At 32.5% G+C, this 15,778-nt stretch overlaps 1 protein-coding gene across 2 annotated transcripts in view; it reads left to right on the top strand.

The window, feature by feature from the left end:
- The window catches only part of unc-13, a 110,030-nt gene that overhangs the window by 23,003 nt on the left and 71,249 nt on the right, over positions 1 to 15,778 (top strand). For both annotated transcript variants that reach the window (XM_065364265.1, XM_065364266.1), the window contains exons 7-10: positions 8,631 to 8,766; positions 9,218 to 9,348; positions 13,156 to 13,276; positions 13,782 to 13,962. In XM_065364265.1, the coding sequence (XP_065220337.1) occupies positions 8,631 to 8,766; positions 9,218 to 9,348; positions 13,156 to 13,276; positions 13,782 to 13,962 (569 nt within the window). The remainder of the gene's footprint in view (positions 1 to 8,630; positions 8,767 to 9,217; positions 9,349 to 13,155; positions 13,277 to 13,781; positions 13,963 to 15,778) is intronic.

A 15,778-nucleotide genomic window follows, 5' to 3' on the forward strand; every position in this document is an offset into this window, starting at 1 on the left:
CTCCTCTGTGCTGTGTACTTTCTGATTTTTTGGCGATTTCTTGACATTTTCAAACCTTCTCATGTTCAGTTCCAAAAACTAAAAAATTCAAAATTTTTTCTGAAGGCCCTAGAACTGCTTGAATCTACGTTAATTGGTTCTGACTTCGGTTGAAGAGTTGAAAGTACATAGAATGTAAATCTTATTTTCATGTTTAATCCCAATTTTATCATTTTTTTTTTCGTTTTTACAAAGTACCTACCTAACTAAATTACTAAAGTTGCTATGAGTAACTTTTTGTTACTTTTTCAAAATTTTGATTGTTAAAGTCAAGTACTTTTTTAACTTTTTTCAAAAATTCAATGTTTCCAATTCTTGGCTCTATCTATTTCTTGAATGAGAAAGAAAAATTGTTGAGAATATCAACAGTTGAATTATTCACTACTCAAAAGTCTCGATTGGTTGCCAAAAAATGCCATAATTTCCTAAAGTCGTCGAAATTTCGCTTTTCGATAATATTTTCCAATTTATGCTGAAAAGTTGCCGAAAAGTCTTATTACATAATTTATGAAAGTATGTAAGTCTTGATTTTTAACAAAAATTAATCAACTTAACAATGTCAAAAATTACCAAACAGTATATATTTCGCTAAAAATTGTTTAAAAGTTTCACTTTTTTGTGAAAAATTTCTGAGAAATGGCGTCTTTCTGTAAAACATTCTATAAGTCTCAATTGTCTCGCTTTTTGGCTATAAAATAGACAAAAATTCTCGCTTTTATGTCGAAAATTGCCAAGAATTCTTGCTTCATTACCAAAAAGTTGCGAAATAGCACTTTTCTTGATCGAAAATTTGGGAAACTCGAGTATTATTTTTTCGCAGGTGATAACCTAAAGGTCTTGCTTCTTCTTGCTCTTGCTTATTTCCAAAAATTGACAAATTGACAACAAATCTCGCTTTTTTGCCTAAAAATATCCAAAATTGGCAAAATGTCTGAATGTTTTTTTAAAAATAAATCACTTCAAAGTTTTTAGGAAATGAATTTTTTTTTGTAAAAAAAATTAAAAGTCTCAATTGTCTCGTTTTTTTTTTCAAAAATTTTCCCAAAATTTTCACTTTTATGTTGAAAATTGTCAAAAAGGCTCGTTTTATTACCAAAAGTTTGCGATATAGCCACACTTTTCCAACTAAAAATTTGGAAAAAGTATCATTTTTTTCGGTAATAGCTAAAAAGTTTTGCTTTTTACTGAAATTGTCAAAGTCTTAATCCGGTTTCATTATTAAATTTTAAATTTGAATGACGTTTATTGCTTCATACTTTTTTTTACACCTTATGAAACGTTTCGGCTTTTTTGTGTTTTTTTTCTACGTTAAAATAATGTTGTTTTTTTTTTGAAAAAAATTGACTTTGATCCCTTTTTATGGAGGTGTATTTTTGGATTGTCTTTCGATATTCATCTGTCCAATCCAGAAATTTGCTGCCAGTTGAAGGAATATACCCTCCTTTTTGAACAATTTTTTGGTATAAAAAATGAACAAAAATTTCAAAACTTGTGATAGATATTTTTTTATTCTGTCAAAATGTCCAATACACAACTCAAAGAAACTTTTGCCAAACCAGAAGACAGTTGAAAAAACTTTGAAAATTTTTGTGAAATAAAATCAAAGTTTGCTTGACGAATGAGATTTAAACTCTTATTCGGGTACAATACCAAAGTATAAAAACTGATGCTCTCGGACATATCTCGTACTCGTAGTACCTCATGATTTTTGAAGAATAAAACCAAAAAAAAAACATAAACGAACGAAGGCGAATTTAAAGGGCCAGGGTTGAAAATTCAAATTTTCCGAACTTTTCGAAGCTTTTGCCCTGGTCTTACTCGAGCCAGTCAAGATGGTATGATTCAAATTTTTCAAAAAATTAAGAATGGAAAAATTGAACTAAAAAATTCCAGAAATACCTAAACATTTTTTAAAATGCTTATTTTCTATTTTGAACAGAACTACTATGTACCTCTACCTTTTTTTAGAATTTTTTAATTTTTTCAAAATTAGGCATAGGTAGTCAAGTCGACTTGGAGATTTTTGATTTAAAAAGAATAATAATGCTATACTCAGTAGGTGAAGATGAAAAATAAATTCCATTTCAAAAGTTACTAATTTCGATGCCTGGATGATGAAAAAATTACATTAAAAAATTAATTTTAGAAATCGTTGAACCAGTTTTTTTAAAAATATTTACCTGACACAATGAAATTTCCAGTTTTAAAAATTGTCCTGCTTAAGTAGGTATTCGTTTATTTATTGAAAATAAAGTAGGTATAATCACATTTTTATTCACTTTGAGCTGTAAAACGAAACATCCTAAAAAAAAATGATAATTCGATTTCATTAACAAAGAGCTTATTTTAGATCTTAATGCGTCAGCAGCATGTTTTATTGTTGTTTTTCATGTTGAATTCATTCAACTGTAAGTGTAATAAAGTCTGGCGAACCTACGTAAATGTCACTTTCTGAGGGAAAACCCCCAAAAAATCTGTTTCTATAGTGCGGTTTTGATTTGTGAGCAATTAACCATTCGAAAATTTTTTCACAATTGTCAACAACATCGTGACTAATCAGTATGAAATTGAACGGATAAAAAACAAAAAAAAACAACTTGAACAAAAGAATTGAATTTTTATCATTTGATTAGACGTTTACGAAGCATGAAAAACGGTCGGGAAAACACCAGGTAACGTCCTACTCGCTCCCTCCTCTTCCCACCCACCAGCCTTTTCACTTTTTTTCCTTTCTTTCGACGCATTCGATGATATTTCAATAATACCATAAGCCCACGGATCTTTCGATGATTTTTCCCCCATGTTTCGATGGTGTTTCGCAAATTTTAATGTTTTTGTTGGGATATTTTTATTTGTATTCCAATAGGTGGGTAATTGTTTCAACAACTGAAATTCTTTTAGAAATAAAGTGATGAAGAGGTCTCGAATTGATATAATATTTGGTATTTTAGCACCTACTTACTACCTACACAAAAATGTCGACAAAATTAACCCATCGAAATTTTAAGCTCGACGTTGGTATTAGCAAAATTGGATAAATTATATGACAATATTGCGTCTCCAGGTGACCATAGTAAAATCACTAATCGTTCAAAATATTATACAAATAAGGGAGTTTTCATCGTTGTAATTTGTATAATAACCTTTTCCCGATTTTTTTTTTCAATTTATAAAATTTTTCCGAGTAAAAAAAAAGGACGTCGAGTGTTCTTCGGATAGGTAAAAGTGAAGTATCGAATTTTTCGAAAAGTTTCCCAATCCGGACGCCCAAGCACATGTTATTAATAACTCGAAGCTGCTTCGCGATTGTAATATTGTTAAAACCATCGGAGTAAAGAGTACATTGTGTATTTTTCACACTGATGAAGTATTTATTAACCGTATCATCGTCATTGTATCAAGCAAAACAAAAAAAACACATCGTATATGCAGATCGACAGGTCTTGTTTACATCGCACTCGAACAAGTGTTAATTTTTCGAGTATTCTGTTTTTCAAATAGGTAGGTATATGCCTAACTCGTATCGTCGTTTTCATTATGTACGAGAGATATCGACGATTGGAAATTTTCGTATGTTTTTCCTTTAAAAGTATCCATCGTAGTAGCGGTTTCGTGACACCGGAACCTCAATTGCTCCATATTTATTTGTATAGTTCCACTTCCGCGTGTAAATTTCGAGAAAACTATCGAAATAATGTTAGATTATTCAAATATCTAGTCAATTATCGAATACCGACGACGACAAAATACCACATCGTTGTATGCCCGAAGGTATTGGCGGGTTTTAATTTATAATTCATAAATGATTGAAAATAGAATGTGTAGCGTGCTAGTGGATTTTAAAGCGAATAGGTAAATTCAAACATTCGTGCATTCCTATTCCTTATTTCCCTATATAAAGTTGGGAAACTTACTGCTATATTATCCTCTGTCCAAGGCGGGCCTTTTTTTTATTTTTTTCACGCCGATGTAGGAGAAGAGAAGGTATAGGTTAGCCTTATTATAATACATTTTAAAAGCTGGGTATCGTATTACGTGGGCCGCACATCATTTGGGCCGGATTTGCGTTAGACTGCTTAGCAGTAGGATTTTCCGCTTCAAAGAGACCTCTACTAGCGAGCAGGCAAAAAGGATATTTGCAATGAGTTTATGGCAAAACTCTGACATCGAAGGTCGTTCGTATACATTTTACAATTACGATACACAAAAGAACCCGCCAACGTGGCCAACCAATGGGCGATGGCGTTGCGTTTGCGGCGTCGTTAGTGCTGAATATTAATAACCAAATAAGCCTCCACCCTCGGCTCCCCCGTTGAGTAGAATCCGTTATTTTCATTTTAGACCGCGTTGAGGTACCGGCATCGATTTAATTGGTGATTTCGGCTTCGGCTACAGTATCGAAAGTTTCAAAGTCCCAAATGAAAATTATGCAGATTAAGATGAAGTGATATGTGCGAAGTGCGAAATTAGCAGATATTTGGAGAAATTCGCCAATAACCGAGGGACTATTCGATTTTATTATTTTTTATGGCGAATTGATGTAAAAAAATGGCGAAATGGCTTTTGTAGTTCGGCTTCTTACTCTTGTATTTCGTGCGTGTGAGGAAATTTTCTTCGGAGATCTATTATTTGAACGAGGAGCATCGTAAAATGGGATTGGGAACGAGAAAACAATGTTTCATTACTCTTTTTGTTATTTTAATGGGGAAATTTTCATCGAAAGTTTTCGTACAAAGGGAACTGAATTATCATTATATTAACCAAGATATTCTCTACTGCCTTCTTTTCATTGCTTGACCTTAATATTTCAAACTACAGTATGATGATTTTTTACGTCTGAATGAGACAATAGTCGAGTAAATGAAATTATAAATTCGCTTCTGCAGAGTGTATTTTGTTGAAATGGAAATCAAAATTGAAATAATGAGCGAAAATTGCTTGAAAATATAATTTGGAATTTTTCATTTCATATTTCCCATCTTTTTGTTTAATTTTAAAAAATATACCTACCTATCTTTGACTTTTCTATGGATCTACATATGACCCTGGCATTTGGTTTGTATTTTTTTTTTTAGAATAAACAGCCAAAGGAATTTTTATGCCAAAATTTATTATTATTATTATTTTTTTTTTTTGAAAAAAAAAGTATAAAAATTTAATGCTTATGTAAAGATATCCTAACTTGAATCAGCGATATTTTCAGGAATTGGTATATGAAGATTCTTTAAATACTCGTGTACGTCGAGTTATTGCGTTGTTTGAAAAACACCCTCGACCCCTCTTGACCTGATACAGACAACTGTATAGGAAGTTTTGATATTGGACTTGGTTGGAATTTCGAATTTTTGAACATAAATTTTTCCTTGTGAAATGAAAAGGATCAGTATAATACGAAAAGGAAAGGCTTTTTAATGGCATTTTGACGACCCAACAATGTTATGGAGAACTGAAGAAACGTCTGCTATGAAATCAACGAGAAATTATTTTGGAATTTTTTCTGTACTGCCAGTGAAGCTGAAATTAAATTGAAGGAACAATTGATATGAAAGTAAAATCAAAGAGTTTGAGCTGAGAATGAATTGAAATACTTACATCTTAATTGAGGAGGAGAGGCGTAAATGAAAAAAATAAAAAATAAAAATAGGATAACTCTCATCAGCGAATTATATAAAAAGTAAAGATACCTTACTCGACGGTTTTCAAGAATCTACGCTTAAAATATCAAGAGCCCTCTAAATTTGTATTTTCCTATCATCTCTTATTTCGAAATTCTGGCTCAATTTGAATGAATTTCGATTTTGGGGGGGGGGGAGGAGGGGAGGGACGTAAGTGAAATTTGATTTTTTTTCACTTTGACAAAAATTGGAATATTGAATGCTGATCCTAAAGTTCTGCTCAAAAATGTATTTTCTGATGCAATCTTTCGATTTTTTTCTCTCCGATTCAACTTTTTTCTACTCATCAAGACACGTCCTTTCTAGTACCTTGCAAATTAATTTGAAATTTTTAAAATGGCTGAAAATCTCGAATGACGAGAAATCAATGAAAAACGTCAAAATAATTCAAATTCACCTCGAAAAATTTATTTATTCTTTGATGCACTTCATTCAAATCAAAGAAACCGCAAAATCATAAAAAAGGCAAATTTCTTCAAAATTTGACAAAATTAACAAAAAGTTTCGTAGAACGTCGTTAAATAAAACATTGAAATGGCAAAAATGTATTTGAGAAGCAATAACATTATTAAAAATTAATAAAAAAAACACAACGAATGAAATTTCAAAAAAATTCGGCAAAATCAGCTAAAATTGCATGTGTTTTAAGTTTTATTAAAACGTTAAAAAGACACTATCTCGAAAAATCATTAAATTTAATTAAAAAATTACCAAAAATTGACCTCAAGAAGCTAGACAGGCAAGCAGACAATCATGAGAAGCTATTGTTAGCTAGGTCAATGACCTTAAGAAGTCAGACAAGTAGACATATGACCCTGGGAAGCCTGACAGGCACTTAGACCGGCACATCAGTGACCTTGAGTGTCCAGACACACGGGTCAATGACCTTGAGATGACTGCCAGATGGACAGACGACCTTGAGAAGCCAGTTGGACGAGCAGACGATTTTAAAAAGATAGACAGACAGGTCAATGGCATTAAGCGGACAGACAGATGGGTCAACAGGGTGTTTACAAGCCTGGAAAACCTAGAAAAGTCAGGGAATTTGGTCGGTCTGAAAAAGTCAGGGAATTTTGGAAATTCTCAGCATTTTTTGAGTAATGTTGATATTAAAAAAATATATTTCTTTATGAAGTCATCCTTTTTTTGGAATTGTAAATTTACAATAGATTTTGCAGTTTTGCCCTCCCTTCACAGTGGTCATTTAACATCGAAAAGATGGAAAGACGGAAAGACTGGATGAAAGAATGAATTAATAAAAACATAAAATAAAATTTCAGTATTCAGTTCAGCATTTAGTTCAGTATTCTGTCCAGTTCATCATTTGTTTCAAGTTCCGATGAAAGATGTTTGAGGGTTCAAATAAAAAAATTTTCCCATCAAGTTAAAATAAAAGCTACCCTATTGAGCACACAGTCATGTTTGGAAAAAAAGGGCACAACTGTAGATCTATTAACGATATTTTGGAGCTCATGATGTTCGAAAAATTTTACAATCCCCCCACACCTGATCGCATGTGTAATTCATTTTTCAAGAATCTGTAAAATTGGAGAAATTGGTCTGGAAAACCTGGAAAAGTCAGGAAAAATCGTTTCCAGAAATGAGTAGACACCCTGGTCAATGACCTTGAGTGGCCTGACAGGGAGACAGACAACCTTAAAAGATGGGTCAGATAGGTCAATGACCTTTCAAGGTTCAAAAACACTGATCAATGACCTTAAGAGGACAGACAGATTGGGTCAATGACCTCAAGAGCGCAGTCAGGCAGCCAAAATGGTCTAGGCTAAGCAGCGTTATGGTTGCAGAGCCATACGTTTTGCTAAAATTATCGAAGTCTTGGTTTCTGTCAAGTCGTTTTTTTGCAAAAAATTCCGTCTTAATTAAGAATTGTCAGAGTCTTATTGCTTTTTACCGAAAATTGTTGAAAAAATCTTTCTTTTTTTCAAAAACTACCCAAAAATTTCGTTTTTTCACCAAAAAATTGCAAAAAAGTTTCACTTTTTCCACAATGATTGCAAACAAATATAATTTTTTGCAAATAATCACCAAGAAGTTCCGTTTTTTGTTGAAATTGCCAATCTTGCGTTTCATTAAAAAATTGTCAAAAATTTTCGCTTTTTCAAAAACTGCCAAAATTCTCGTTTACCTAGATTACCAAAATTGCTAAAAATTTACTTTTTTTTGCAAGGATTCCAATGTTTTATTTTTTCCGAAAAATTGTCCACTTTTTAGCAAAATTGAAAAGTATTGCTTTTTTATCAGAAATTGACAAAAATCACCAAAATGTCTCAGTTTTTACAAGAAAAAAAAATTGCAAAAAGTCTCATTTTTTCAAACTTTATTGTCGAGTTGGAATTTTGTTCAACCACCATGCAATATACACTAGTGTATTTATATTATGGTACGATTACATTAAGTGTAACTCGATTTACCTGACAATAAAGAATATTTTTCATGGTTCGCCGTCGATTATTCCCCGATAAGAACCAGATAAGGGAGCTTATTACACGTTGGTTTCGACACAGATGTTCCATATGGGAGTAAATTTATGGGTACATAATGACGTCATTTGGATGTGCTTTTGAGCAGCGCAGCGCCGCCACCGACGAATGAGATGTTCGTATGTATTTTAAAGAGTAATAATATCTAACGTGTTGGCGCGTTTTTAAAATACACATACATACAGCACATGTAAGGCCATTATTAAAGCATTCAAGTGGGCAATTTAAATGCGCGAAAGCGATTCGGTCGAAAAGATAAGCAGAACGAATTTGTTATGCGAATGTAGGGAAAGTTTAACAAAACTGGGCGATGAAAGGGACGGGGTGCTTCAATGTCATTGCCGCAAGTATATTAAAAGTTTTTGATTTTTTCATTCTTATCGTCATCCTTTTTTTTTTTTTTTTTGGTTTACAGATCGAAGAGTTTCGGAACAAGCTGCCGCTGTTGAAAATGAAAATGTTGAAGAGTATTATCCATCGACGACGTCCAGAAGAGTCAACGAATCGGTATCGAATAAAAGTACACCGGCTTCGATATCGGCTGAACCTAGGTAAATAACATCTCGCTGAAATATGCATATTTGCGATAATATTGCTCAACCTAGACTGCTTGGCTCTTCTTCATATATCGAAACCCGGATCAAGCATTTCTTTCGTTCAGGGCCATATTTCCATAAACGAGTGAATTTTTAGTACCATTTTTTTGTAGCCCGTCTTTTCTTTTTACGACTACCTACCTATTTGAGGACAGCATAAATCGAGAAGCTGTTCGGTTGAACTGAACCTTTAATTATATCAAAATTTTAATCCATTGTCAAGGTCACGACTGGTGAGAAAATTTGTTGTTTTATACACAACTTGAGCACATTTATAGAGATGTTCGTGAATGTAAATTTGCTTCTTGGAATCATAAACGGATTTATAATGTGAAAACAAATGTATTTCTATACGATTCGTTTCACGTGGAGTGGTGTCGTTAATTTATATGTTATTTTGTTGCAGCGATGATTGGTATAGGTACGACAATTATCAAGATGGGTACAGGTCATCGTCATCGGAGAACGTTCGCAGTGATTTGGATTATTCGTATTCGGAGACCAGTAATCATATGGATAGGCGATCTTGTTACGAATGTGAGTATTATGTAACGAAGCTTAAGAATGAAAAATCAGATCGTAGGTGATGAGAGGAAGTTTAGGGCTAATTACTCGTACATTGATGAGATCAACAAATCATAATAATTGTTGAAAGGAAAATTGACGATGTACGATTTATTACTTTATGGGGAATTTGAATAATTACTACAACCTATAATTTTATTCGGGATTAGTGTTGATGCACCGGTATAGTTGAAAATTGAACAGAATTTAAAAACCAAGGATATGCTGGCAAGTTGCTCATCTGGCAAAGTTGTTGAAAAATTACCAGAAAAATGATTAACAATTTGAAATTCCTGTTATTCGTTTTTTTTATAAATTTTCTTTACTTTCGTAATTGATGAGATGAAAAAGGAGGGTGATCAGGGTGCTATTTTATAACCTTCGATGCTTTTTAATAGTTCGTAAATCATTTTGAATAGATTAGGGAAAATTGCATAGTTTTGTATCATTATCGCTACCGAGTTATGTACCTACAATCGACTGCCAAAATGATCTAAAGCGTGCTGAATTTTTTCAAGGTCCCAAATTTTGGTATTTCGCGAAATAAAATTATGTAATCTTTGCAATTGAAGAAGTCATTAATGAAAAAAAAAATCATGCAGTTGTTCGAATTATGGAGTACAAATTTCCAAAACTGTGAAGATCGTTTTATTAAAACTTCGGTAACTGAAATCATATTAATAAGAAGAACTGAAAACTGTATGATTATTTTATTTTTTTCCTCGTCTGTGCTGAGAAAAAAAAACACGAAAAAATGGCAATAATCTCATCCCCAAGGCAAGGGAAGATTTTAACTTACCTGAGTACCTACTTAAATTACTTTTGCTTTTCGAGTTTTGTATTGTTTTTTAAAAAATAAAATAATGCTTAGTTTAACCATAGACTTTAAAGATATTTTAAAATTTTTTTAACGTAATTTTTAAATTAATTTTATTACTTTCATAAAAGTTTTAATGTTTCTTTCGTTTTTTTATTTTTATTTAAAAACGATGTTTTTTACAGTTTTTTTTTTTAATTTCAAGAATCATTCTTGATTTAAAAAAATAAGTGTTCATTATCCCTATTCATTGACTTTTCAAGATTATTACATTATTACAAAAGATAGCTCAAAGTTGAAATTTCGCACATTTTTTTGCACTTATGGATTTATTGAAAAGAATTTCGCCTCTTTTATGCAAATGAAATCTGATGTTTTTGAAGGGAAGGGGGGGGGGGGTAAAAGGGACGGATTTGAAAATAACTAAGTTTGCAAGAATTTGAATTTTTTAAAACATCCAATATGAGCGATCTTTTTGAAATTAAACATTTTTTAGTCATCCATGTGGGATCAAAATTTCGAAAACTAAAAACCAAAGCAGAAAACTGCATGAAATGTCTCTAAAAAACTTGAAACCCGAAATGAAATTCTAAAAGTCAAAAATTCGAACTGACGATTAAATCGAAGGGAATCAAATCCTCGAAAATTCAAAATTGAGAAACTAATAGAAAATCGAACTTGAATTTTAAAAAATAAACACTGAAAACCAAGACAAGAAACATCGATTGAAATTTCACTTATCGAAAATAGAAATTAGAACTCGAAATAAGATTAAAAATATTTGGAAAGTCTCCTCTGCAAGGTTTGTTTTCAAGTTTTCAAGAGTCTGACCTAATATCATAAATATTGATAGTTTTTTCCTTCAACGTTTTTTAAAGTCTGGCATAATGTCGTAAATTCATTAAAATTTTTCTAGACCTCCCGTTCAAAAATCGATCACGATCGAAAATTGATTAATCGAACCCAAAAATCAATTTATTTGTGATTTTTAATCACTTTTGATCAATCGTGTTCGAATGAAAAATCAATTATCTGAGTCTTAAAAATAGACTTTTAGATCTAAAATCGATCAATCAAATTCCAAAAATCGATCAATCGAATTCCAAAAATCGATCCATTTGCAATTTTTGATGTCATATGATTGAACAATTGAACATGTTTGAAATGAAAAATTTATTTCAACCTTAAAAATGAAACTTCTTGATCTAAAATCGACCTTGATCTAAAATCGAATTATCGAATTTCTAAAAATCGAGATTTTTCTATTTTCAAACCCTTATGATCAGCTGTATTGGAGATGAAAAATTGATATTTCTGCCTTAAAAATGGACTTTTGAATTTTAAATCGATCAACTGAATTCCAAAAATCGATTCATTGGTGATTTTTGATGTCAGATGATCGAACATGTTTGGAATGAAAAAGTTATTTTAACCTTAAAAATAGACTTCTGGATCTAAAATCGACCTTGATCGAAAATCGAATAATCGAATTTCAGAAATCAAATCCTTTTTTGATTTTTAGATCTCATGATCGATCATGGTCGAAAGTCGATTAATCGAACGTCAAAAACCTATTCATTTCGTCCATCAGTTTTAAAATTATCGTTTCTTTTCTGTTTTTGTTCTGCTAAAATCGAGTTGTTTCCTCAAAAGGCGACTTTTTTAAAATCGGTTTTTCGATTTTCAATCCTAAGATAAGGTACATTTGAAAAAAAATCGATATTTCTGATTGTACGATATTTTGAAGTTGAAATTTGAAAGTGGAAACCAAAATTGTTGCTCAAGTCGTTTTCCAGGATGTTTTTCACAAAGCGATTCTGGAAATTTACAAAATAATTCTGGAACGTCCTGTGGCTTCTAATCCAATGTTCTACATTTTTCATTGAAACTTCATCAATAACTCATTTTTTTCTACAAATAAATTATTCAAAATGAAAAATTTTTTGGTTCGGTGTTGGGAAAGCTGCAGGAACGCGTTGATGAACTAATTACAATTTATGGTTTTGAAAAATTACTGCGAGAAATGGGAGAATGTCGTGTTTGATACCTGTAGAAATTTTCGATAAAATGTTGCCAGTTTTCTGCGTTTTGATTTGGAGATTAGGTATTAAACACGTTACGTTTTCGTTTTCCACCTTGGATTGAAATAACTGAACGAATAAAGAAAAATTCTCCCATCCCCCTATGTATAGCTCTTCTTTTTATCTCAAATAAAATTAGTTCGAAATTGAAAGACATCCATCTATTTTACTTATAAGTACGTTCAGCCGTATTCTCGCCACGAAATCTTGGCTTTGGTTTTTGCTTTTAAACGATGATGTAAGAGTGTTTATTTAAAACTTTCAGCGGGACCTTTATAAGCCTTTAATGATAATAAACTATCATCGAAATATCGAATGAAAGCCGTCTTGCTTTCAAAATACTCGTCGTATCGTATCGTTTACCTAATGAAATAATATTCGAGTTATTTATTGTTTATATAATAACGATAACCAAATGGGCGGTTTAAAATTCAATTTCAAAAGTTGTTTGAAAGTCAATCAAACGAACAAATTTTAATTTAAGCATAAGTACCTATATTACAATAGTACAGGCATACTGACTTAATTTCGAAATAATTTCCATCCAAATAATAGGTACCTATAAAGCTGTACCTTAGAAATTCATTTAAAAGTAAAACTCGATCCCAGGACTCTGGAGACTTTTGATATTAAATAAGTACAATTGGGTAAGTCGAGTCAAGGTCGAGGTTATATCGTATTGTACCTTAAGGATACCTAGAGAATTTTCACGTGAAAATTCGTTCGCAATCTGTGTGGCTTGGAAATTGGCAAAAAAAAAAAAAAACTTGAAATGAGCATTCTTGGAATACTTTGCCTTTGTCTGTGTTGTGTTTATATCTTTTATATATTTTGTATGTTGGTTGATTTTTATAAAATGGTCATTTTTTACTTGTTCTTTAGCTTCGGAAAAAAGTTTGGAAAAAGAGCAGTACAGTCACGAGGATCGAAACGAACAATACTACGGAGATTACGAGCAATCAGAAAGCTACAAAGCGTCGAATTCGTACGGTAAACGATCCAAGTACGTGAGCCGATAAATTGTTGATTTATGTAGGAGTGATGAACCCTTGCTTAGTAGTTGTTTATCTCCTATTTTATTATTTACGATTGGCTGCGTCAATGCCATTTGAAATGCGAACGACCACAATCTCCACTCCACCGCCGCCGTCGCCCTCGCAACAGTGAATTTTTCCATATTACCAATTTGCCGGTTGGTAACGTCTGAATAAAGAGCTACACGCGGGTCCTGTAGGCGATTTTGCCAATAATAAATTTACACGATCCGTTGGATTTTATTCGCTCGCCGCTCGCGCCGTTAAATTACACAGGTGTCGAGTTAATTACGACGTTGATAAAATGTTGATCTTCTTCGTCGAAACTGTGTAGGGCGTGGAAAGGAGAAAATTTTAATCGATATTTACGAAAAAATTTTCAACGATGCGATATGAATAGATAATAATTTTAACCGTAAGGGGATTATAATAGGCTAACGTGTATATTAATCGACGTGGTTATATGATTTTCAGCTACGAGAACCAAATCGATGATGCGGACGAGCAATGGGTTAGCGACGAATACGCCGAAGAACAAGCTGACGACGAGGTTTACCAAAATAGCCATCATGATTACGGACCGTCCGATGGGGAATATAGTTTTACGTATCATCACCAGTCTTCTCATATTAAAGGAACTGAAAATGATACCAAAGTGAGTACAAGGTTTTCGATCCCTGCTCACTGCCGCTCTTCCTGACCCTTATAATAAGCCGGCGATTTGTTTGTGATCTGATTAAAAGTATATCGTCGCTCGTCGTCGGAACCGTCGTCAACGTGTTTAAAAACCAACTCATCGACATCGTCGACGACTACGTAAATTAATCGCGGATAATTATACCTAACGTGTTAGAAATTTACATTTTATCAATCAGATGGTACATTTACACGGACCTTGAAAAGCCCAACAACATTTCCTCGTTGTATTTACGTACCAAAAAGCCGAACGATCGTGTTTCATTATCAAAACGACTAGACGAGTTTTTTTTTTAGTAGGTATAGTGGTACGATTTTTTTTTGTCAACTACACCGTTAGCCCGCATAAGTATTTCAGTGTCATTGTATTCACTTTCTAAATCCGTCATTTGCACGCGTTTTACTCTAAACTTGACGTTGTGCTTTACTTGATGTGTATCTTTCCTAAAGATATAGATAGGTGTACGGTATCACCTACTCAAATTACCCAATTGGCGGAAAATTTGTCGTTTTCATTAATAATTACCGAATAACTTAGGTACTATCGACGTTTTGTTTATAATGGATACTCTCGAAGGTCTTTCAATTTTCCACCAGATGGAAAGAAATTCGATAGCGCTGCGGTAGACGTGCTATTTAAAGCTGTGTTTTTGCTTTTTGGTCTTTTTTTTCTGATTCTAAAGAAAGAAATTTAATTGGAAAATTATTCCGCGAAGTGGTTTTCGATTACCTTCGAACATGGTGACATAACTCGACAAATTCTTTTGCAGACATCTGGTTTTTGATTATAGTTTTTTCCACGGGTCCAACCAATGTGAGAGTTTTCTTTCGGTGTATTTTTTAAAAGTGAATTTATTTTATTTTTTTCCTCGATAATTTTAATCCTAGATTATGAAGGTGTGTTAGAGGTGATAAGTCATTATGGCAGGTTCGTCGTATGAATTATTGGGGTTTAATTTAAATTAATTTTGTGATGTACTAAATATAGGTAGGTAGGTGAGATAGTCATAATATGGGAATCACTCCAACTCTGTGGGAGGTTGCTCGTTGACCGAAAAATTGAATTTTTGGATAGAATGAGTGTAAAACAATATTCAGATTTTCAGCACTAAATTTGTTTTCGGATTTTTTTTACGAATTTTTGAAAAATGCAAACTCATATCTTACGATGAACCATAATTTTTAAATTCAGAACTAGGTATAAATCACTATAATGTTCGTTCAACGCTTCTTGGGGGGAGGGGAGTGAATCTGGCAATTTCTACATTTGCTATTTTTTGTGACCCTACACTCTAAGATACAAAATTTGAAACGTCATTTTTCGTAACATAAGTTGGTTAAACTTCTAGTAAGTATATAAATCTGTTTGCAGACTTTCAAAGGGAATGTAGGAATTTTAAATTTTTTGAAAAGCTCGACATTGAGCTTCTTCGATGAAAACTCAATTTTTCACCAGTTCGAATAATTGAAGGTTGAAAACCAATGAAAATTAGAAAAAATTACCCACAACCCACAATGAAAATATTTTTTCATTATACATGCTACGATGGAAAAGAATTTACAATATATTAGTCAATGTGAATTTTTTTCCGTCACAGTGTGATGGAAAAGAATTCTTTTCCATCACACTGTGACGGAAAAGAATTTAGAACATATAGTCAATATAAATTCTTTTCCGTCACAGTGTGATGGAAAAGAGTTTCTTTTCCATCCCTAAAAAATTTTCGCGGTGGGTAAACAGGAGTAAATATGCTATATTTTTTCGTAGCATTTAT

This window comes from Planococcus citri, chromosome 4, assembly GCF_950023065.1.
Source record: "Planococcus citri chromosome 4, ihPlaCitr1.1, whole genome shotgun sequence".
In the NCBI taxonomy this organism is placed as follows: domain Eukaryota; kingdom Metazoa; phylum Arthropoda; class Insecta; order Hemiptera; family Pseudococcidae; genus Planococcus; species Planococcus citri.